Here is a 25,743-nt window from a genome sequence, read left to right as displayed (position 1 = left end):
TGAAAACCTGGCAACGCCATGTTTCCATGAATAGGGTGCCCGGCAAAGGAAGGACTGCCTGGAGTAGAAAGAAAGGCAGCACCCTCCTCCCTGAACAGCCAAACAAAGGAGGACACGACGGGTCAGCACCTCATCTTCTCAGCTGTGAAGACGGCTGCAAGCAGGCGCTCCTACTCTGAGCTGCTCCAGAACCAGTCTGCTCAGGGAGGCACCTCACTCTACCTGCACCACACAAAGAAGATGGCCCTTCTAGGAGGAGGGTTTTATCACCTGAAGGGATGGGAGATCCTTTAAGAAGTTCTTAGGGAAGGAGAACGCATTTGTATGGAATCTGTCGTAGGATGGCAAACACGTGGACTCAAAGATGTTCTGATGTAAGAAGCAGAACCACACTGCAGCCAGGACCCGTCCCACCAGCCCTGAGGCCTCATCTTTGACTCTGTGGCTTAGTGGCTGGGCCATCGCAGGCTCCACCCTGGTCATGCAACTGCTGAGTTGAATCCGTCCGCGTACTTGTATTGCGAGGAACGCACTGCCGCCATCGCTCAATGATACGCAATGATTCTTCTGGCTGTCGCATAATAAAAAATATATATATTTGGCCTTTGCCCCTGGTTTCCAGTACAGAGCTCCTAAAACCCTTGGCATTTCCTGGGCAATCAGAACATTTTTCATTATTCGTAATAATCTCCTTTCAAGCACATGTCAGCTTATGCTAATGAGTGACAGTCCTGGGCCCCAGATGCCTTCGGGATGGGGGCTGGTGGACAGAAAGACCAGGCAGGATTAGAGCGCTGCAGCTTGCACCCCAGCCCAACCTGCAGGCCCGGCGATGCAGTCAACAAAGGCCCATGGTTTAACCAGCAGTGCCAGGCAATGGAGCCTCCGCAGAAAGCCCTAAGGTTCTTGGAGCTTCTGAACACAAGGGGGTGCTGGGAGGGTGGCGTGCCCAGAGAGGGCATGGAAGCCAGCACCCTGGCACCCAGACCTTAGGCTAAGCAGCTCTTCCACCGGGCTGCTCCTGAGCTGTACTCCTACACTAGACCAGTGAACGCAAGTCGCGTCTACCGAAGTTCGGTGAGTCATTCTAGTGAATTATAACAACCGGGAAGGGGGCTGTGTGGGAACCCACGTCTGTGGCCGGATGGGAGAAGCACGAGGGGCCTGGGTACCTCGTCAGAGGCTGGCATCCGCAGCAGGGGCAGTCTCGGGGGCTGAGCCCCCAACCCGGGGATCGGCGCCGACTCCAGGTCCTTAGCGTCAGAAGTGCGCTGAATCGTGGGACGCCCAGCAGGCGTCTGAGAATCAGAGGAAGCCCGAGGGGTTACACAGCTCGACGGCCCTTACAGGTTCAGTATAGTCAGTTAGGCCCCGGGCCCAAAAAGCACATCACTCAACAACGTTCGCCACTGTCAGCTGCATCGGGAGGCAGGCTTTTGAGTAACCTTCCCTGCGCTCGCGGTTAGTGTGGCAAAGGCCGCGTTAGTGACAGGCAGTCGGTGAGAAGATCTCTCACGGAAAGGCTCTTCCCTGCACCCGTGCCCCACGAAGCACCGCACCCTCGGATGCAGGGACCAGGCGGGAGCACCGTCACCCTGAGGGACGCCCCGCCTGCTGTGGACACACGTGGGTCACCAGCAGCAACCGCTCTCGAGAAGCCCCAGGTGTTCTGGAATCTGCCTCTGCAGGTGGCTGAGGCTTCTTCCCCCTCCTCCGTCTCACCAGCCCCCATGAGCCGCGCGGAGACTCAGCAGAAGCGAACAAGCCCCGTCGCGCACTCTAAGCACTCTTCCTGGGCTCAGACACCACCTCCCCAGCTCCAGCACGGACGGCACAAGGAAGCAGCCCACAGAGGCAGGACAGAGCTCCGCCTGCGGCCCCCTGGCAGGGGAGAAACCGAGAAGCATTTGGGGGGAGGGGTGGTGAGCGTTGCTGACTTGCGTCTGAATTGCTGCACTGCAGGGAACGTGTGTGTCCAAGGCTGCTCGTTACAAATAAGGACACCGTCGCCATGCATCACTGAAGGCCCCCCTTCCCTGCAAAGTGCCCGTCAGGCAGTGCCCTGCGAAGCCTAGGCTTTCCTACATTCGGGCACCCCAGACGATTCTGGCCGGGGCTCACTGGCCAGGTGACTTGGGGTGGCTGCACTCCGCCACAAAACGAAGGGATCTCCGCACGCACCTTCCACCCGGCGACCCCACTGCCCTCTCCTTGAGTCCTCGGGAGTGCCGCGCAGCAGCTGTCCACGTGGACACAGAGACCCTGCGCCTGCGCACGGCATCACCTGCACGCCCGCTGCCGCTTACCTGCTCCACGGGAGCGGCGGGAGAAAACCTGCGGGCGCACACCAGGAAGATGTCTGGCTCCGGCTTCCCACTCCTCACTTCGGGGTCATCGCCGAGGACGACGTGATGGAACAAGCTGAAGAAGCCCTCGTGTCTGCTGGTCTTCATCTGGAAGGATGCGGTCCCTGAGCTGGTGGCCACGGCACAGGGCACGCCGTGCTTCCGCAGGTGGTGGATCAGCTTCTCCACACCTGGGGGCGGGGGGGGGGGGGGGGCGTCAGTGATGATGGGGAGCAGAGGTACCGGCCGCAGGCCTCCAGGGACACTGCGCCAGCTCTGCCGCCCTGGCTCTGCTGCCTCTGCCCAGACATCGTGTGAGCTCACACTGTCCTGACAGGGGTCGTCAGCACTGGGGCATCCCCACGCAACACAAACGTCAGAGAGCGATTCAGGGCTCAGCGCTAGCACCTCCCAAAGTAACAGAGGTGACGGTACCGGGATGCTGCTGCTGTGTTCGTCAATCCTATCGGAGCCAACCCAGGGAAGGGCCTCTGCACTGAGTACACAGGGCTTCGTTTTGTTTTGTTTTAAAGCAATGAATACACAAGGACTATGCTTTTGGTGTTTTCTGAGGAAACTCTGTATTGTACAGAAAGCAATTCAGCATTCCTCACACTGCTGGACCCTGAACCAGCCCCCATCAGAGGCTGAAGGGAAAGGTCGCTGCTGAAGCAAAGCTGCAGGACCACCTACCAAGGGGTCAGACACTGAAAAGGCTCTGCTTAACGCAGCTGAACAACAATAACAACAACACACCACGTGAAAGACACGCTTCCGCGTTCCTATCAACGGTGGTGGTTAAGTCCAGGAAACACGTAGGTTAATGTATTATCCTTGGAGCCAATTAAGAGACCGCCAGTTATAAGAAATGTGACAAAAATGACAGTACTTTCCACCTTCAACACACCCGATTACAACAACAGTAATGTCTAAATCCACACAAAGGTTTATCTAAAATAGTATCTTAAATAATCAGATAATCACGGCTGTTTCAGTAAGTACATAAGGCGATGTCCCTAGTTTCTCAATTGCTACAGAAAAGATTGACACGTTTTTCGATACCTGAACCCATTCAGAAAGGCAACAGATACTGTGATCCTTCAGAGGAACAGTCCTATGAGGTGCTCAGAGGAAAATGTGGACCTCAACTCCACGCCAAGACAACTAAATCAGCAAAATCTAGCACTTGGATGGATGTAAAAGTCAGTGTCCGACATCCAATCAAAATTACCATGCTTGCAAAGGAGGAAATACAACCCATAACCAGGAGAAAAAGGCAATCAATAGAAATGAACACAAATATGGAAGAGATGATGGATATCAGCAGATACTGACCTCACATAACAGCTTGGTAAATATAATGACGCCCAAGTCAGGGACTGTCAGAATGGAAAAACAAACAAAAATAAAAGTGAGACCCAAATACACGCTGTCTGCAAGAAACTTACTTTAAAGATAAATACTCAGATAGGTTAAAACTAAAAGGATTGAAGGACTTTCCCGGCGGTCCAGTGGTTAAGATTTCACCTTACAGTGCAGGGGGTTCAGGTTGGATCCCCGGTTGGGGAGCTAAGATCCCACATGCCTCGTGGCCAAAAAACCAAAACATAAAACAGAAGCAATACTGTAACAAATTCAATAAAGACTTTAAAAATGGTCCACATTAAAAAAATCTTAACAAAAAAAGGATTGAAAACTACGTATTATGTCACTACCCATCAAGAGTCAGTGTAGCTGTACTAACAAAAGACAAGTGGGCTTTAGAACAACGAATGACAGTTATCAGGGATAACTAGGGATGTTTTGTAATGACAAATAGGTCAATTCATCAAGAAGATATGGCAATTCTAAACGTGTATGCACCAAATAACAGACCTTCAAAATAGGTAAAGCAAAAACTCAAAGCACAGGAAGGAGAAAGATGTTTCAAATTCCTCTCTCAGTAATTGACAAAACAAGTAGACAGAAGATAAGTATGGTACTGCTGACTTCAAAAATACTATCAAGCAACTTAACCAAATGGACATTTATGTAACACTTTACCCAACAACAGCAGAATACATATTATTTTCAAGTGCATATAAAACATTCAACAAGATAGAATACACTATGAGCCAAAGAACAAGTCTCAAAAATTTTTAAGTAACTGAAATCATACAAAGTAATTTCCCTGACCATAGGAGAATTAAAATAGGAATGGTATTTGAAAAATCAAAAACTGGAAGAAAGAAAAGATCTACAATCTAAGATTTTATCTTAAGAAAGTAAAGAGAAAAGAAAAAAATAATAAACTCAAGACAGAAAAGAGAACGTAGAAGACTGATTAAACCAAAACCTAGTCCTTTAAAAAGATCAATTTAATTGGTGGGCTCTTAGCTAGACTGATCAAGGGAAAAAAAAAAAATCCAAGTTTATCGCAGTGAAAGAGAGACAGCACTACAGGTCCTTAAAATCATTAAAAAGGATACACAAAATATGACAAGCAACTTCATGTCAATAAATTTGCTAACTTAGATAAAATGGACACGTTCTTTGAAAGCTAGAAACCTCACTCAAGAAGACGCTAATAACCTAACTAGCCCTAGGTCTATTAAAGAAATTGAATCTGTAGTCAAGAACCTTCCCAAATCTAGGACTGGATGGCCTCACTGGTGAATTTAGCAAGCATCTCAGAAAGAAAGAAGAAATAAAGAAACCACAAGAAATTGGAGGGAACGCTCGCTTCCCAACTCATTTTATGAGGCCAGCACTTTCCTGATACCAAAGCCGGCCAAAAGTCACACAAGAAAACTACAGACCTGTATGACTTCTGAACACATATGCTTAATTTCACACTGAAAGGAATTTCCAAACAGTGTGAAAGTATTCTACGTGAAGGGTTTCTATGGGGTGTGAATCTATCATGTGAAAACATGAAAAAAACACAGCATTCAAGATTGTCTGCAACAAGCACTGATTAACAGCATGGAGAATTACACTTACTGGTTAAATTTCAGTAAAAAAACCCTTTACTTAACGGATGAATTAAGATGGATGAAAGAATGCCTATAAACAAACAGACATCCAATAATCACCTCTGTCTGGATACGGTGATTAAAGTTGAGTATCAACGTGATTTGAATTTAAAACAAAATATTCAAATTGTATCACACAATAGTAAACCAACATATTAAAAAATAATGGAGCATATTTAAACAGATGCTTTCTCTAAAACCTACTGGAAAAAGAAAACTTTGCTGGAAAAGTTCTCTGGTGCTACTGATTTTAAAAATTTAAATATAGTTTATCTCATTTTAGCTTATCCTTCTAACATTTCTAGTTCTGTGAACATTTCATAATGTACCTAATGTAACAGCAGAGTACTATACATAAATAAGTACACACCAATAAGCCTATATTGGAGTGAGTACTCAACATTTTTTTTTTTTTCCCCCGGTACGCGGGCCTCTCAGTGTTGTGGCCTCTCCCGCTGCGGAGCACAGGCTCCGGACGCGCAGGCTCAGCGGCCATGGCTCGCAGGCTCAGCCGCTCCGCGGCATGTGGGATCTTCCCGGACTGGGGCACGAACCCGTGTCCCCTGCATCGGCAAGTGGACTCTCAACCACTGTGTGTGGCTCAGTTTTGTCCACTGTCACACAGCAATGATTAATGTTCCCGGTGGTGGAGTTGTGAAGGAATGCCTGTAAAGGGGCCTGCACGTAAAAGCACACACAGGAAGGTAAGGCCCCAACAGATGTCAGCCATGGTCACCACCATTACATCACACTTCAGGTTACAGTCAGTAATGAATCACTCGAACGTCCTGATACATTATTGCTTGACTCCTTCAGAAATTCTGTATCATTCATTCACTCATTTATTTTTTAAGTGAACAAAAAATTTTTGTTTTTAAATCAGGGAAATAATCTTTTAAAAAATTAGGCCTATTCTGTTTGGGTTTGAAACACACACACACACACACACACCTTAAACACTTTTGTATCCTTTAAATACTGTACACCAACTTTTTCTTATTCAGTCACTCTGAGAAGTAAAAGATTGAAAATGTGAAAGGAGTTCTGTCCTGTGGAGAAGCTGGTTCATTAGGTACATAAATGAAATCCACTCAACAGCTTGTAGCCTTGGTGTGCTTAAGTCGGTTTCAGGGCAGGGCAGGAAGACAGACAGCTCTTGCTACAAAGAAGCCACACTCACAGGATTGACCTACAGGGGAAGAAATAAGAAATGCGGAGCATCAGGGATCCTGATAGAAGAATGTTTCCGTTTGACTTCATCCTAGACACCTAAGATTGGTGAGAAAGGACACAGAGGCTGCCACGAAAATGGATTTGAAAACGGAAAAATGCAGAAAAGATAGCGGACATGAGTTCTTTCAGGCGGTGCCGTGGAATTCAAGCATTGAGTGGGTATATCCATGAAACCTCTAACTAGCTCAGGCATCATTTGTAACACTTCACCCTGAACCCAGCGAGGGTTCAACTCCCGGGGGGAGTGAACAGGACCCAGGGGCAGATGATACCACATAGCAACAGATACACCATGTGTTTCAGGAAACACAGAGCGGCTGCTGAGTCTAGACCTCTGCAGGGATGCATAGGAAGGTGAGGGTCATGTCACGATGTCAGCCCGGGGGCTCAGCTGATGCAAGCGCCCAGTCACGTGGCAGGGGAACAGACACCCACACCGTCCTGGCACGGGTGCACTGTGCAGGGCTCTGCTCAGCCTAGACCTCCACACGTGCATTCCTCAGACAAGGCTCAGCCCCTCCTCACCCCGACTCGCATGTGTAAGGGCGTAGGCAGACCACCTCTCCTAGACGCTGACTGTGCCCCTGCCTGAAAGGTGAGCAGCCCAACACCACAGTGTTACAGGTCACAGGGATGCCACCAAGGGCAGTGGGTCAAACGGTGGCCCCCCCAAAGATATGTCCGAGTCCTAAGCCCTGGTGCTTCTGAACGTGAACTTATTTGGGACAAGGGTCTCTGCAGATGTGATGAAGGACCTCAAGAATGAGATCATCACGGATTTACGGTGAGCCCTAAATCCAATGACTGGTGTCTTAACTCTGTTCCTGTTGTTATAATAAAACACCACAGGCTGGATGCTTTATAAACAACAGAAATTGATTTCTCACAGTTCTGTGGGCTGGAATTTAGATCAAGGTTCTAGCAGATTCAGTGTCTGCTGAGGGGGCCCTCTTCCTGGTTCACAGACGACTGTGTACGCCCTGTGTCCCCACATGGTGCAAAGGGTGAGGGAGCTCTCTGGGGTCTCTTTCATAAGGGCACTAACCCCATTCATTGTGCTCCACCCTCATGACCTAATCACCTCTCAAAGGGGCCACCTCCTGATACAATCACACTGGGGCGGGGTGGGTGGTGGTGGTTAGGGTTTCATATATTATGAACTTGGGGGTGAGGGGGGATGACAAACGTTCAGGTCATGGCAACTGGTGTCCTTATAAGAGGAGAGACACAGACACAGAGGAGAAGCCACGTGAAGATGGAGGCAGAGATGGGAGGGAGGCGCCAAAAGCCCAGGGATGCCTGGAGCCCCCGGAAGCTGGAAGAGGCGGGAAGGATCTTCCCCTGGAGTCTCCGGAAAGAGTGCAGCCTGCCCACACCCTGATCTCAGACTTGTGGCCTCCAGAACTGTGAGAGCATAAACCTCTGTTGTTCTAGGCCACCAAGTTTGCAGTCATTTGTTACGGCAGCCACAGAAACTGTGGCCCCAAGGACCCAAGGTAGCAGCACTGGTGGTGGAAACTAGAAGCTGGGGCCTTGATTCTGAGAAGACGACATAATTCATGACTATAAACATGAACGTGTGCTGGCAATGTTTCAGCAATTGTTAGCAATCAAGGGCAGAGCTCAAGAAAGAAAAAGGAAACACACACACACACACACACACACACACACACACACACACACACACACGAAGAGAAGCCTAGCAGCTGTTCTCGGCATCAGTGGGAAGAGGCTCCAGGAACCTCCAGCTGCCACCTCAGACCCAGAGACCAGGTCACTCCGCTGGGATCAACAGCCAGGAGGTGCGAGGGTGCTGGGAGCTACAGGAGCAGGTTCTCAGAGGGGGGATCTTGACACCTCTCCCTCCTTACGGAGACCTTTAGCAATGCCCAGATTTTAATGTCACTGTGGATTCCTAAGGAGTGCTTTGGAAAGGCATGATCGCAGGGCATGAGTTCACATTCCAGGGCAGATAGGGCCTGCTGACTCACCCTGAGGGTCGCCCTTTCCAGGGTGGATTCTAATTAGGATTCTTACCTAAGTATGGGAGGATGGTGGGGACAACCAGACATTCCACCCTCCTTCCCAGGGCAGGATTTGGAGAACAGGCCCATCAAAGGCAATGACAACTCAAGTGAAGGGTCGCCTTCCAAGACGAGCAAGGCCCAGGAGCCTGAAATTTCCATCCGCCCCATAACACACTAAGAGGGACCTGACACGATGCCTTCCCAGTCTACCACTGTATTTAGGGCAGTGATTCCCCAGCAGAGACAATTTTGACCCCCGCCCCCTGGGGCATCTGGCCAAGTCCAGAGACACTGTTTGGTTGTCACAACTGGGGGAGGGGGGGCTCCTGGCTCTGGTGGGTGGAGACCAGGGATGCCGGTCATCATAGGCAGTGCCGTATGCAATGTTCTCAGTCAGGGCAGTGTAGGAATGGCCTAGAAGTCCAGGGGTCAGATTCCTCACTCTTCAGTTTACTTCTACAAATCTGCATCCTCACCTATAAAATGTGAGTAAGAGCAATCCTGCCTACTTCACAGAACGAGTATAAAAACTGCAGATGATATAAAGATATAGGAAGCATGTTCAGTTTTCAATTCCTACACAAACAGGAGATGATGGAAAGAAAGGTGGGTGCCTTCTAAGCAATTCGCATCAAAAATGGATTGATTTCCTTCACCTGATGCGTCCAATAGAGACAAAAGCAGCAGAGTGCATTACTGTGGCTATCAAACTAATCTGAAAGTGATCAGCCCAATTTTGTGGGGACCAGGACAGTCAACTGAGATAATTTTCCACTGTCAACTATTTTTTCCTTGCTGCCATTCTGCAGAAATTTCAACACTGTGGCCAGAGTTTCTGTGCATGTTGTTTTTTCTGGGCATTATCTCAAATATAAAATTCTTTTTTTTTAAATTAATTTATTTATTTTGGCTGTGTTGGGTCTTTGTTGCTGTGTGTGGGCTTCCTCTACTTGTGTCGAGCAGGGGGCTACTCTTTGCTGCAGTGCGTGGGCCTCTCATTGTAGTGGCTTCTCTTGTTGCGGACGGAGCATGGGCTCTAGGCGTTCGGGCTTCAGTAGTCGTGGCTCACGGGCTCAGTAGTTGTGGCTTGCAGGCTCTAGAGCGCAGGCTCAGCAGTTGTGGCGCATGGGCTTAGTTGCTTCGCGACATGTGGGATCTTCCTGGACCAGGGCTTAAACCCATGGCCCCTGCATCGGCAGGCAGCTTCTTAACCACCGTGCCAACAGGGAAGTCCTCAAATATAAAATTCTCGGTGTTATCGCCTATGTCCTCGGGAATGGTCTGGTAAGGAAACAGAAAGTCTTTCCCTGTGTTCCTGTCTAGGCTGCTGCAGACATGCCGAAAGCACCAGCGCCTGGAAGGCTGCAGCAAGCCCCTAGTGAGGGTCCCCTCCTTTCCATGGGTATCTCTCAGAGGAGGACTCTGTGGTGAGGTGCTGGAGCCCCACTCAACATGCCATGACACTGGGACTAAGGTCCCACTGAGTGTGTGCTCAGGGGGGCACGGAAGCAAGGCCCTTCCCCTAGTGGCTGTGTGACTCGGTTTGGGGGAGAGGAGACAGGCACAGCTGTGACATTTACGGAAAAATTCTTTGTACAGCATGCAATTACCACCATTTTCTACCTCGCCTGTCCAGGAACTTTAACAAAATACAACTTCGTAATCCGTGAACGGCTTCTGGTATTTAAAAACAGAAACAAAATTTTTTTTTCTTTTTTTTTTCCTTTTTTTTTTTTTTTTTGCGATAGGCGAGCCTCTCACTGTCTTGGCCTCTCCCGTTGCAGAGCACAGGCTCCGGACGCGCAGGCTCAGCGACCATGGCCCACGGGCCCAGCTGCTCCGTGGCATGTGGGATCTTCCCGGACCGGGGCACAAACCCGCGTCCCCTGCATCGGCAGGCGGCCTCTCAACCACTGCGCCACCAGGGAAGCCCGGAATTTTTTTTATTGTGGTAAAATATCATGAAGTTTACCATCTTGTGCATTTTTAAGTGCACAGCCAGTGGCATTCAGGAGCTTCACCTTGTTGTGCAGTGGTCACCACCAGCCATCTGGAGAACTCTTTCGCCTCCCCAGACAGAAACTCTGTCCCCAGTGAACACTGCTTCTCCCCCGCCCCGCCCCGGTAACCTTCACACCACCTTCTGTCTCTGTGACTCTGACCACTGCAGCTGACTCCTGTCAGTGAAATAACACAGTATTTGTCTCTTCTGTCTGGCTTCTTTCCCTGTGAGCACAATGTCCTTAAGGTTAACCCGTGTTGTAGCCTGTGTCAGAATTTCCTCCCTTCTTAAGGCTGAATAATATTCCACTGTAGGAATATAAGACATATTATTTATCCAGTCATCCATCAGTGAATACTTGGGTAGCTTCAAGTTTTTGGCTATTATGAGTAATTGCTTTCCATTCTTTAAAAAATACAATATTTTTTAATTCTTGAAAAGCAAGCCGCAGCTGAAATATTTTGTCCGTTGTGCACCGCATCCCCGAAATAATGCTGGGAGCAGATCTTCCAAGACTGAAAATAAATAGACTAATATACAGCTGACCACTGAACAAGAGGGGTTTGAACTGCGCGGGTCCACGTACAGTGGACGTGTTTCAACAGTAAACACTACAGCGCTACACGGGCCGTGGTGGGTTGACTCGGCAGGTGAGGAGGAAGTGCAGACACGGAGGGCTGACTATAAATTACAGGTGTTGTCCAAGGTTCAAGTGTACCCGTACTGTCTGTGCACACACTGCGTCCCCACTGCTGGGTGGGTCGTCTACGGGGAAGCTGTGGGATGCGGGGCAAGCCAGGCGGCCCCCTGGAACCTGGCCGTGTTCGCTGGGACGACAGGTCACTCCTCACCCCACACAGGTGCCACCCACCCCCTGAGTCGGCACCTGTGCAGTCAGCACCTGCTCCTCAGACACCCAGAGCCTGTCCAAGCGGCTGGAAGCCACTCTCCTCAGCTGCCGACGCCCGTGACTAAACCGTCATGGCCATCTATCTACCCATTTCTCTCCACTGAATTGAGAGGTCTTTCAGTAAGGACTTCTTTTATCCATGATCTCTTCCTCCCAAGTATTTAAAAATCCACAGGGGAACCGCCACACATTTAAAAACAAACTGCAGCTCGTTCATTTGAGAAAAACCTTTACGCCCACAGTTAAGTAATAGCTAGAATCGCAGGAAGACAAGACATATATCTTGTGGCTTAGTCTAGGATGTCTCTGTTATAATTTAGTAACAATTCAGGCACCTGGCAGTCTTTGAATGCCAGAACATTTAAACCAGGAAAAAGGAGTAACGTCCATGTACATCATCAAATAAGTCAGTACTCTACAGGACAAGGGGAATCAGAATTGTAAAGGTCTGTTACTGGCATTACTGACCAGCAAATGATTTTGAAGGAGCGTGGCATCGTGATTGTGGTTTGTTACCACGTCCATACTCAATATTCTCCTTTCACTGCTGTTGTGATTGATTTCATGATGAGAAAAGCTAGGCGTAACCTGAGACTCACACCTTCTCTCTGTATGTGCTGTCTGCTGGATTCTTTTTATGTTTGCAATTCTACAGCTTCGGTGCTTAAGTAATAATGAGTCTTGAAACTTCAGTTCCAGTCCTGGTTTGTCAGGTGAATGTTAATTTTTGCCAGTACCACGTCACACTGTCACCTCACATGGGACTGCGGTCCACTGAGACCTTCTGACTCCACCTTAGGTCAAGCCCTCATAGTCTGGTCCTCCTCCCAGCTAACTCTCCCCTGCTGTCGTCATCATGTGCCATAAACCCAGAGGAATTCCCCCCCACCTCGCATAGGTTTCCCTCTGGCACATCATCTCTTCAAAACTCCCACTGGTTCTAGAAGCAGCAGACAGCTTAGCTCAAGACTAAAGACCTAGTCGAGCCGAAGTCCTTGCCTATTTCTCAAGCACATCAGTAAAAGGTTCAGCTTCGAGCCGCCTCTATCTCACCTGCTCTCCGCAGTTTCCCCAAAGTTCAAGCCCCCATCCCCAGCACAAAGCTGCCACTGCCCTGAGAACATTCTGCTTTATTTTCCTCCACTCCCCTTCCACCACTCTTTTCTGAATTTCTCTTTCTGACGTAAAACTATATGTTACTGTAGATTTCCACTTAAATGGATATGCATGTATCCTAAGCTGATTATACACACCTTTCTTTAATGTGCCCATGAGCAGCCACCCAGCCCCAGATGCCCTTAAGGACTGAGTAAAGGAAGAGGAAAATTACAGGATGACCCTAAGGAAATGAGTGCCTTCTTGCCAGGACGGTGGACCGTGTGTTCAGAGAGTGGGGCGGCAGGAGCCGACAATGTCTGCTAATAGCCATGGGGGACTAAGGGCATAAGACACACAAAGAATAAAGTAGAAGAGAGAAGCAAAAGGAGGGGGGTGCGGGGGTGGAGACACATAATTACCCAGGCCAAAGCAGGCTGGCAAAGAAGAAACGGGCTTGGGTAGAAGTGGGACTGGGGCCCACACCACGGAGAGCGGTGTCCACTTTGCGGCCGGGCTGTGGTCATCAGGGGCGCTCCGGGAGAAGAGCACAGGTACCTGCTGTGCCCCGGCAAGGCCCACCCTCCTGCCCAGGGAGTCCCCACGTGTGCCGCTCTCCAGCTTATGTCGGGGGGCCGCACTCCACGGTGGACACGGCCGAGTTCCTGGTTTCCCGAGGTGACCTGGGCTGCAGAGCACAGGGAGGCTCCGCTGATGGGGGAGCGGGGACCGGCCGTCCCCAAGCCGCAGAGGCCTGGGCACCACAGCCTCGGCTGCCCAGGGGGCCGGGGATCAGCGTGCACTTCCGCTCTTCTGCTGGGTGACCTCCAGAGCAGGAGGGGAGAGAAAAACCCGAGGGAGCGCGGTGTGGCGGGGGGGGGGGGGCTGGCACCTCCGAGGGGCCCGTGTGACGGGCAGCGCATGGGCCATCGCTCCTGGGCTCGGCCTTGTCCCCCTCCTGTCCACTGGCCCAGATGCCACGCCCTGGGCTCTTCCTTGAGAAATCCCCCCATCCCAGCCCATGAAAACGAGCAGGAAAAGTAGAGAGCCAGGCCAACAGGAGAACCTTCCGGGGGGTTTCACACCAGAAGAGGCACCGACTTTATGGCCTTCTACACCAGTTACTCTCGCTGAATTATGCCAAAATACATCATTTCATCCATCTCAAAGAATCCATGACTGAAGAAATGTGCTTCAAAACACAACGGAGGTACCAGCATCCTTCATGGGGACCCGGTTAAAAAGGTTTCCTTACGTCCCATGGCAAAAGTTTTTCTTACGTTAGGCCACATACACTTCAATACTTCTTATCAAAAAGTTGTGCCACTGGGGCTTCCCTGGTGGCGCAGTGGTTGAGAGTCCGCCTGCCGATGCAGGGGACACGGGTTCGTGCCCCGGTCTGGGAAGATCCCACATGCCGCGGAGCGGCTGGGCCCGTGAGCCATGGCCGCTGAGCCTGCGCGTCCGGAGCCTGTGCTCCGCAATGGGAGAGGCCACAACAGTGAGAGGCCCGCGTACCGCAAAAAAAAAAAAAAAAAAGTTGTGCCACGATTCAGAAGATGTCTCTTCCCAGAAAATAATTAGACCTTTCTCTGACCTTCACCCTATATGTCATCAGTAAGGCATGTGGTAAATGCCTACAGAACACACTGGTCAGAAGTATCTCCCTCCCAGATCATTCATGACCCACCTCAAGGAGAGGCATCCACAGCATTCCGTCATTAGGCTGCTGATAGGAAGGTAATCAAGTCATTTGTGCCTGGCCTTCAAGCCCCACCGGCCAGCCCTACCCTCCAAGTGGCTGGACCCAGGCAAGGACACACCCGCGTCACTATCAGGGGCTAATTGCCTGGTGCCTGGCCCAAGGAGGGCACACCTACATCATAATCAGGGCCTGCTTCCCCTGGTAACTGGCCCAGGCAGACATGCCTGCATCATAATCAGGGCCTGCTACCCCTGGCAAACTGCCATGCCTTCCTTGCTAAGTACCTGCTGGGGCCACAGCTCTCACCCTGAACTGAGAGTTTCTTTCTCAAAATGAAGGATATTGAATTCATAACAGACCATCCCTACAGAGAGACTTCTTTTCTAATGAGCTCAAGATGCCTTCCACAACCTAAAATGCCCCACCAGAAAATACCTTCAGAAAGAAAAGAAATGAAGGTCAAGGGTTATGCTATCATCCACAGCTGCGTGATGGTAACAAAGCGGTAAGTGAACGAGATGAAAACCTAGACCTAGAAAGAGGGCAGTGGTGACTTTTTCTAGTTATAGTCACCACACCCTGGTCTCCCCAGGAGGTCACCTTTCCGGTGGAATTCAGGTTTGGCTCAGATAAAAGAGGGGATGGGAGGAATGCAGTAGGGGTGTAAACTAGGGGGCAAAGCACGTCTTTTTGGGTAGACAACTTGATCTCTGTCCTTACTGTTTTTGTGACTAACATGTTACAGAACAGAAGCTCTAAGGAAACGTGCTTCCTTAGGTTTCCACACGGCCCTTCCTTCGGCTCCACAGCCCATCCTGCCTTTTTCCTCCTGTTCTTCTTCCCCTTTGGGGGTACGTATAATTACCAAATACTGCTTGTCATCCTAACCCACTCAGAACGTCCAGTGGCACCTTCTGACCTCCGTCCCTGGTCTAACCGAGCACCCCAGCACGATTTTACATGTCTCCTGTCTGGTGCATTCTTGGGCTTTTCTTTATACTCTTGTCATCTTCTCATGCTTAGCTCACCTCCCAGTTACGTGTGTGCGAACGACCTCATGTTTTCAAGGAGACACTTTAGAAGCACTGGTAAGTCCTCACTCTCAGCTGTGAGGCTAGTAAAAGTTTAAGTATACACAAAAATTCTTAGGCTAAAAAGCCAGATTCATGACCTTGATCAATCAGTAAATAAAGAGGTCCTCTACCCCTCTTGTCTAGAAGAGGTGAAGGAGTAGCACAGAAAGAAGAGTCATCACAATGAATGGGGTTAGTGAGTTCTGTAGGACTAAACTGTCTTTGAAGAACCAGTTCCTGCCTCACTTCTACGGTGGAGGTGTCTGGATTCAGTTCTCTTCTGTTGCTACCTACGATTAGCACCCTACTTAACTCATACCTAGTCACTGGGAGAGACAAATGAGGCCACTACAATGACTGGATCACCAAGCAGATTTCATAATATAGACTTGTTGGCAATCCAGCCAAACAACCAGACTAGCTGAATGAGACATAATATTTTCTTGGAATTGTAGTATAACATATCTCAAGTAAATCTGAGAATATAGGACAAAAACTCTAGAAGGAAAACCACCTGAAAGGCTTGGGTGGATGAGGAAGAAAAAGGGTATTTACATTTCTAAAACATCACAGGCGCTTTGTATGTTAAACCATGAAAGAGACTCCAGGTCAAATATGAACTGTCTAGACAAATCCTTAGCTGGGTTAACCAAGAAAAAAAAAAAAAACAGGACTCATAACTACAATCAGAAATGAAAGATGGGACATTAAAACCAATGCCACAAAAATAAAAAGGATTAAAGGAGAATAATACGAAAAATTGTATGCAAACACTGGATAACCTAGAAGAAATAAAGATATACAACCTATCAAAATCAAAGCAAAAAGAAAGAGAAAGTCTCTTCAAACCTCTACTTATTAAGGAGATTAATTCAGTAATGAGAAACCCCCCAACAAAGAAAAGAGGACCAAATGGATTCACTGGAGAATTCTACCAAATTTTAAAGAATTAATACCAATACTCCTCAAACTCTTCTCCACAATTAAAGAAGACGATATACTCCCAAGCTCATTCTATGAGGCCAGCATTACCTTAGTACCAAAGCCAAACAAAGAAACTATAAGAAATTGATACAAATATACTCAGCAAAATACTAGCAAACTTATTTAAATAGCACATTAAAAGGATTATACATGATGACCAAGGGGGAACACAAGGATGGTTCAACATACGGAAATCAATGTGACGTACCATATTAACAAAATGAAGGACAAAAACCACATGGTCATCTCAACTGATGCAGAGAGAGCATTTGACAAAACTCAGCACCCTTTCATGATATAAACACTTAAACTAAGAATAAAAGAAAACTACCTCAACATAATAAAGGCCATATATGAAAAGCTCACAGCAACATCATTACTCGATGTGAAAAGGCTGAAAGCTTTTCCTCTGGGATCAGGAACATGAAAAACATGCTTTCTCTTGTCACTTTTATTCAACACAGCACGGCAAGTCCTAGCCAGAGGAAATCAGGCAAGAAACAAAAGGCATCCACGTTGGAAAGGAAGAAGTGAAGTTATCTGTTCACACATGACATGCTCTTATATGTAGAAAAGATTCCACACACATACAAAACTGTTAGAACTAATAAACAAATTCAGCAACATTGCAGGATACAGAAATCAACATGCAAAAATCAGTTGCATTTCTATACACTAACAATGAACAGCCAGAAAAGAAAATTTAAACGCTTCCATTTACAATAGCATCAAAGGGAAATAAAAGTTAACCAAGAAGGTGAAAGACTTGTACACTGAAACAACAAAACACTGCTGGAAGAAACAAATAAATAAGACACAAATAAAGAAGACACACATAAATGGAAAGACATCCCATGTTCATGGACTGGAAGATTTGATACTGTTATAATGTCCATACTTCCCAAAGCGATCTACAGATTCAGAGCCATCCATATCAAAACTCCAAAAGCAATTTTTGTAGAAATACAGAAATCCATCCTAACATTTATATGGACCCTCAATGGAACCTGAAGCGCCATAACAATCTTGGAAAACAAGAACAAAGTTGGACAATCTCACACTACCTGATTTCACAACACATTACAAAGGTACAGTAATCAAAACAGTGTGGTGCTAGCATAAACACAGACATATAGACCAATGGGATAGAATAGAGAGCCCAGAAAGAACTCCTCACACATATGGCCAAATGAGCTTCAACAAGACTACCAAGACCACTCAAAAATGGGGAAAAGACAGTCTCTTCAACAAACTTGTGTTGGGGAAAGTGGATATCCACGTGCAAGGAACAAAGCTGAACTCTTACTTTATAGCATACACAAAAATTAACTCAAAATGGATAAAAAACCTAAAGGTAAGAGCTAAAACTATAAAATTCCTGAAAGAAAACATGGGGAAAAAGCATTATGACACAGGATTTTTTTTTTTTTTTTCAGTATGCAGGCCTCTCACTGTTGTGGCCTCTCCCGTAGCAGAGCACAGGCTCCGGATGCGCAGGCTCAGCGGCCATGGCTCACGGGCCCAGCCGCTCCGCAGCATGTGGGATCCTCCCGGACCGGGGCACGAACGTGCGTCCCCTGGATCGGGAGGCAGACTCTCAACCACTGCACCACCAGGGAAGCCCTACACAGGATTTTTTTAGTGTCTTCGATATGACACTAAAGGCACAGGCAAGAGCAGAAACAGCCAAATGGGAGTACATCAACCTTAAAAAGTTCTGTGTATCAAAGGACACAGTCAACAGATTGAAAAGGCAACCTATGAAATGGGAGAAAATATTTGCAAATCATGTATCTGATAAGTGGTTTATATCCAGAATTTATGAAGAATTCCTAGAACTCAACAAGAAAAAAACAAATAACTCTATTAAAAAATGGGCAAAGGGGGCTTCCCTGGTGGCGCAGTTGGTTGGGAGTCTGCCTGCCAATGCAGGGGACACGGGTTCGTGCCCCGGTCCGGGAGGATCCCACATGCCGCGGAGCGGCTGGGCCCATGAGCCATGGCCAGCTGAGCCTGCAAGTCCGGAGCCTGTGCTCCACAATGGGGGAGGCCACAACAGTGAGAGTCTCGCGTACCACAAAAAAAAAAAAAAAAAAAAATGGGCAAAGGACTTGAATAGACATTTCTCCAAAGAAGACATGCAAACGGCTAACAACATATGGAACAATGCTCCGCGTCATTAATCATTAAAGAAAGGCAAAATCAAGAGAGAATCACTACACACACAATAGGACAGCTACTATCAAAAAGACAAAAAATGACAAGTGTTGGTGAAAATGTGGAGAAACTGGAACCCTTGTGGGCCGTTGGAGGAAGAATAAAATGGTACAGCCAGTATAGAAGACAGTTATGGTGGAGCTTCAAAAGACTAAAAACAGAATTACCTTATAATCCAATAATCGCACTTCTGCGACCATACCCAAAAGAAAGGAAAGCAAGGTCTTGAAGAAATATTTGTATATACATGCTCACAGCAGTGGTTTTCACAGCAGCCAAGAGGTGGAAGCAACAGAGTTATCTATAGACAGATGAAGAGATAAACAAAATGTGGTCCGTACAGTGGAATATGATTCAGTCTTCAAAGGGAGAAAATCACATGCTACAACATGGATGAACCTTGAGGACATTATGCTAAATTTAAAAAGCTAGTCACAAAAGGACAAATACTGTATGAGGCACCTAGAGCACTTCAAATTCACAGAGACAGAAAGAAGAAGGGTGGGCGCCGGGGGCCGGAGAGGGGGAGGAATGGGAGTTAGGGTTTAATGGGGACAGAGTTTCAGCTTTGCAATGTAAAAAGTTTGAGAGATGGAGTGGTGATGGTTACACAACAACTTCAACATTCTTAACACTACCGAACTGTACACTAAGCATGGATAAGATGGTAAATTTTAAGCTGTTTCTTGTGACATGCGGATGTGTTTCCATCACTAAAGTTTGTCAGGATTACTGGGTGTGCAAACAGCCCAGAGGCAGCTGATGAAGGGAGTGTGAATCGCGGTGCTTGTACCCGTGCGTGAGGAGTGTGTGTGTGTGTAATCCAAGAACAGTCCACATGGTTTCTGTGTGACACAGGCAGCGGTATTAGCAGGGCCCTTTGACAGAAAATTCTCTGGTTCCCGGGAATACTCAATCTACCCCTCTGGATATGTGTACAAATATAGATAACAACACACGTTTCAAAAATGATGATGACTCATATGAATACAATTTTGAATCCAAAATTTCTGCTATAACTGTAAACTTTTTCTCCCTTAGCACCAGGAATTCTAAAGACTGAGTTTTCACCTTTTCTCCTAGAAAAATCTTAAAATAATACTTCATTTTTAAGCATTTTTTGTCCCTATAATCTAGAACATTCTTGACCTTCTCACTTGTAGTAAGAACCAGCAGGCAATTCCGTTGTGATCAACCTTCAGTTAACATGCTCCAAGGGAGAAAAATCATCTTCCCTTTCAAAGGAAAACAAGTAAAGAGAGCGATAAAGGCCATACAAACAGACATGTCAGAACAGAATTATGCCTTTAACTTAAAAAAAAAAAATTAAACTTCTTTGGGGAGATTTAGGTGCTTGCTTATCATCAACATGTTAAAGTTTGCATAGCTGCTGAAACCTTAGTCGGTGTTACCTGATTGTGAAAAGAAAAAGCCTTCTGTCAGGAATGTAATCTTTACATAATACCCATGCAAACACAATGCAAATGTTTTTGGACCTCAGGAGTCAGTGAAAGGAACGCATATTCTTTTAAGAAGCCTTTAAAAAGACAAGATTGAATCGCAGCACACAACAGCATCCACCAAACTCTCTCTCGAGCCCCTCTGAGCCTCACAAGGAAGAGAATTTTCCAAGAAGTCATCAAGACCAAAGGACAACCCTAGCATGCCCCGCATGAGTCTGTGAGAGTCACTACTAAGGCGAGAGACACGATGGCAGAGGGCGGCACCTGGCATGAGCGCGGCGGTGGGGAACACCTCCTTCAGCTTCGCCTGGCTGGCTTCCACCAGCTCCTCCTTGGACGTCGGGAGCTGCAGGGTGTCTACGATGATCTGGGCCGCCTCCAACGCCGTCTTACCCATAACAAGGGACTTCACATCCCAGCTGTATTTCTTCCCATAGCGACCGCAGACTGCCTCAAACACCACTGAGTACAGCCGTTCGGTATCTGCAGACACAGTGAGACGAAGACACAGAGGCTTTTAGGGTGCACGCGTTGGTAATGCCAAGTCTACATCAGAGAAGCACGTGTGTTCACAGTGCAGGTCAAGTTCAGGGTAGAAAGCTCTCTCGGGGAGACCTATGGACGTGAGCGAGACGTTCTCAGGCCATGGGGACCAGACGATGCCCTGGGCAGCCTGCTCTCTGCTGCTCGGGAACGTTACAGGCTGGCCCAGAAAGAAAGTCTCTAGTACGGTGAAACTGCCTTGTCTACGCGCACGCACGCATCTGGGCCTGAGCACGTGCTTGACGCCCTGAGCTGGTCCTCCCAAGCGTGCACCGTGACGGCAGCACGCAAGGGTCTGTGTGTGTGCCCTCTGCTGTTAGGGATGTGCCCCGAGGAACTACTCCCACCCGGCAGGAGCGCCTGGCCGCGGGCGGAGCAGTGAAGTGCCTACACGAGGACAGAAACTTGTGCGCGGCTCTGAGTAGGAACACACAACTCCTGTGCTTCTCGTTTCCTCTCACGGGACCAGATCCCTCACGGCACTTGTGTCATCAGGCATGGGGGGCGGGGGGCTTCGTCCACCAAGCCTTCTTGCAACAGCGGCAGCGTTTCCTGCAACGTACCTGGATGCTGTCGCTCTGTGGTGAAGGGATCATTCCCAGGAGGCCGCCACCCACCCCGTGGCTGCTTCTCCCGGCAGCTGACCTGCCCTTCCCCTCCCCACCCGCTAAATGTGTCGTGCTAGGGCCTCCCTGTAGGCTGCTTCCCCGGACAAGCCCTGGACCCTCAGCCCCATGGTGGCATGCTTCAGCCTTGACGATGACCAGCAACAGAAAGAGCTTTTCTTTCTCCTCTGCTTTCCAAGGCAAAATCATCTACAGCTGCGTATCAAGTAGGCTCAGCACTTTAACTCTTTGGGTCCTCACCGTTCTACCACGGGCTGGATTCTGGGGGGACGGTATAAGACACACAACAAAAAGATCTCAGATATCCACCCTCAGACATACTCGCCAGACCATGCTTGGGCATGACCCCTGGGCTGGGTAATACATTCCAGCTTTTGTTTCCTTTTCTTTTTTTGGTACAAAAGAAGGTGGGACTTGAGGAAAAGTCTTCCCGGGATCCTTGGTAGAAGCAGCCAGCGTCTGCATAATAACCTGAGTGGTTCTAGTTTTTCTAGAACCACGCTGCACTTAATCTCCCTGAAGAAGTCCCAGCAAAGAGGGAAGGGCTGGTGCACCCTCCGCCGGACGCTGAGGAGGGCTGCCTGTCGCACACGCTCTTTTACATCCTTCTCGCCTGTGAGCGGACACAGAGGGAGGGCTCTCGGGGTCGGGGCGGGGGGGGGATGGATGCACTGGCAGGGAGGCTATACATGTTACCCTCTACACGTGAGCACTTTTCTTCTAGCGGTTGAGAGAGAGAGAAAGACTGACAAAAAGACATCGCCGGCACCCAGCGAGTGAGAAACCACTGATGGGTTTGCGAAGGCTAGGGAGTGCCAGGAAAAGCAGCAGAGGCCGGGTGGGGACTTAACATGAGGGACTCGTGCGGAAGCAAGTGGACGGGGAAGGAGAAAGGAGCATGAAAAAGGACTAATTCTGAAGACAGAAAACAGCTGTATTCTTTAAAAACGCTTCAAGCAGCGTTTATTTAAAGCTGAAGCTTTTAATCTAAAAGGCACAGAACGGTGGGATTATAAATCTGTAGGAGACTGTGCCGACAGCCACTTTTCTTCACAATTCAGATAAAATCCCCCCAAACCCTCGGCGGAATAAGCGAGGATCTGAATGCATCGCCAAGCTCCTGAGACCCGGCAATGAGGACGCCCGCTGACGACAGCGTACGATCAATGAAAGGGACAGCGTTTTGAAAGGAAAAGGTTCTCCAGAAGCTAAACTAAAATGAAGCCGCATAAAGTAGCTGTGCTCTGCGCCGTGCTTCTGGGTTATTTTTCACAGGAAACTCACGTGGTTTTCCACAGGCTACGTGCACACAAGCTGCTCCCTTACTCAGGTGTGTTAGGAACATACTGCAGGTACACGAGAACCTCAGCCCTGGGCGGTGGGGGGAATAGGATCCAGGCAGCAGTCCCAGCAGGTACAGATGAAGGGATCAGGCAGGCAGTGACACGAGGGCATCGGATTGGGCGGGGGGCAGTGAGGGAGGTGAGCGGACAGACTCAGCCCAGAGGTTGGTATTTTCATCCGAGCTGCGGGCTGGGTCCCCAGGTGGGAAAACAGAAGGCACTGACGTTTAGGGTCACTGAACTGTTACTATAAAAGGCATCACCACACCTGGAAGGCCTCTCTGTTTCGTCTGAGGCTGAGCTTCTGTCGTTGTACTATGCTTAGCAACAGCTTTTATCATCGAGAACGTATTTAAATGCTGGCTGAGTCCATCCCAGACTCTGGACGGTATCCGTTTGTGTTTCAGCTTACGAAGACGGAAGGGGTGAGCGTATTTCCCCACTTCTCTCTTGCACGAAGCTGCACCTAATCCAGTTCTAAAGGCATGATCTGCATTATCTAATAGCAAAACCCCTCAATCAACCCGAGAGTAAGAAGCATGCAGGGTAAGAGCTGGCTTGGTTTCTCTGCCCACCCCATCTCCACTTCTGTACCACACGGACACAAAGCAAGGGCGTCCTGATCCGAGAGGAGCAGCGAATCCCCAGCCTGGCCACGCTCTGGCTGGACGTCCCAGGAGGAGCTGCTTCGCCCCGGTGACCTGCGGCTTCTGCCGGGGGCACCGTGGGGAGCAGCGGCCGCCTGCAGGCCCAGGCGTGCCGGAGGACTCTGGGCTGGGAGCCGGCCCCGTGCTCGGAAGCCCGGCTGGCCTGGGTTGGAGGCCCTGCCCCGCAGCTGGCCAGCCGCTGGGAACTCAGGACATGTGCTCAGCACCCCACTGGGCCTTAGCTTACCCGTCTGCACCCTGGGGGGGTCTTCCCACGGGCACACACCTGCTAGGCGCCTGCGTCAGCTGAGCGGGTAACCGGCGCGCAGCTGTGAGCACGGCGCCCGGCCCTGCCTCCCCGCCTCTAGGGCCGTCTGGGGCACACGTGCCCTGCAGCGGCTCCGCGGAAGGCGGTCAGGGAGCATCTGTGAGCTCAGAGGAGACGACGAGCTCTGCTTTCCCTGCCTGCACACCACAGCTCCCAAAACGGCAAGGGCTGCTGCATCTGACAAGTTACAGGGCCTCGTTCCGGGTGTTTACTTTAAAAGGAAGTGGTAACCATTTGGGATTCCCTCCCACAGTGTTACACATTCCCTAGCTTCACAAATACTTGTTAACTGACCGCCCGGCCTAGGACAGGCACACTGACGCCGTGTCCCCAGCCCCATGATCCATAAACTTCCGGAAACGGAAAAGCTCTCATTTAGCAAAAACAGAGTCAGTTTTAAGGTTTAATATTTGGGACACTTAGCGTGAACCTTCTTGCGCTTCCCTGTACAAACACCAACAGGCTTTGGATTACGGATGCTGCCCCAGGCCACCGCCGCCGCCCCCCCACAGAGCATACATATCATGGAATCAATGCATTCCACTTTAAAATAATAATTTAAAAATCGAAATACAACTGGCTCCTCCGGTTTTGGAAACGGACTGTGGACCCACATTGATTACCGCTCTCCAGTCAACTTACACCTTCCATATCCTGTACACCCTGAACAAAGTGAGATAATGCTTCTCAGAACTTAATATATCTTGAGAATAGTCTTACTTTCCAATTACTAAGAAAAAAAAAAGGAGGGCGAAGGTGACCTAAAGACACTGTTTTGTGCTACAGATAGTTCCTTAACGATACAAGATACCTTTCCACGTGGAAAGGCAGAAGGGCCCATCTCGGGCTAAAATCAAACTGTCACAGTCTGGCAAACAGGGAGTTGTAGAAGGGGAAGCAGACTGATGTAGCCGGCTCCATGCTTCCTCTCACCCAGAAATGGAGCAGTCTTCTTCAGTGTGGTGAGAGCTACATAGTTTACACGTGAAACGGCTTTAACGATAAAAAGGCAGCGCACGGGACATTCTGATCAAAGTGGTGGTGCCACTCTTCTAAGCCACCGTGGTAGTTAGTACACAGTAGGTAATCAATCACTGAATACACTCCTTGAAAACATGCACTTCTTTTGTTCACCTACCACTCGTTTCCCTAATCCACTGGTCCTCAAAGTGTGGTCCCTGGGCCAGGAGCGTCAGGAATGCAAATGCTTGGGTCTCAGCCCAGAACTACTGAGGAGAAACTGGGTGAGGCCCAGCGCTGTGACCCCAGATCTGCTGTGTGTTTTATCAACCCCCCCTCCCACCAGCAGGAAACCAGGGTGTGCGTGCCTAACACAGGGGAGAATCACTGACCTGACCTGTTTTTACCAAAGCCCAGTGCTCTGCAGTCAGCGATTTTAAAACCAGATCAAGTTTAACCAAGAAAAGCTTGATTTTAACGATTACACGCATAGATCTATTAGCAGAAATTAAAGAAAAAATAATCTATTTACACTTTCCTCTGTATTGCATCCCATGCATACTTAAACTTTTTTTTTCTTTTGAAGAAACATGTAGCTTGCAGTAAACTACAGACAACTTGATGGAACATACTATACTGAAAGGATTAGTGAACTGGTTCATCTCTCTCCCAAGTGGAAATCGAGAAGAAGAAGGATGTCTAGCCCTGGGACCACAGAACAGGAAGCAACAGCTGTTGCCGGGGCCCTCGGTTTGAGAACAACTACTGAGACCGACACACTTGCTCTCTGCGCTTTCTAGCAGGGGGTCCTTGATTTCCTCCAGTGATGAAGGACCTCACTGGAAAATAAGCGTCCGTTCCCAAAAACGGACTCTTAGGTCACACGGCACAGCCATCCTACGGCCTAGGCTCTAGATGACGAGAGCCTGCAGACGTGGCTGGTTCTTCTCAGGAAGACAGGAGATGAGCCATCCGACCCGGCGGGCTCTGCTGTCAGGGGCTGCCCAGGGCTCTTCTTGACTTCTCAGGGCTCCCCAGCTTGCTTAATAATTTCTAGCACACTCATGGCGAAAAGTGTTTCTGCAACAGCTGTCTGCTGCTGTTCTCCATGCTCCCAGCACACGGCACGAAGCCCAGAGCCTCTATCGGCGCCACGCTTGGCTCCGAGTTGCCTCTGCCGTACCCCTGCCGGGCCAGCTGGCCAGGGCGTCTACCGGCCTCACCGGCC

At 48.9% G+C, this 25,743-nt stretch overlaps 1 protein-coding gene across 2 annotated transcripts in view; it reads right to left on the bottom strand.

Annotated features, from left to right (window-relative positions):
• Window positions 1-25,743, bottom strand: part of LOC101322511 (pseudouridine-5'-phosphatase) — a 450,455-nt gene that overhangs the window by 396,461 nt on the left and 28,251 nt on the right. For both annotated transcript variants that reach the window (XR_012329209.1, XM_019944729.3), the window contains exons 2-3: window positions 20,333-20,551; window positions 2,307-2,536 (exon numbers count right to left, since the gene is read on the bottom strand). Coding sequence is in view for 1 of the 2 variants with exons in the window: in XM_019944729.3 (XP_019800288.1) it covers window positions 2,307-2,536; window positions 20,333-20,551 (449 nt within the window). In the remaining variant the exon portion in view is untranslated. The remainder of the gene's footprint in view (window positions 1-2,306; window positions 2,537-20,332; window positions 20,552-25,743) is intronic.

The sequence above is a fragment of the Tursiops truncatus genome, chromosome X (assembly GCF_011762595.2).
Source record: "Tursiops truncatus isolate mTurTru1 chromosome X, mTurTru1.mat.Y, whole genome shotgun sequence".
NCBI lineage: Eukaryota > Metazoa > Chordata > Mammalia > Artiodactyla > Delphinidae > Tursiops > Tursiops truncatus.
This window is presented reverse-complemented; position numbering and strand designations above follow the sequence as displayed.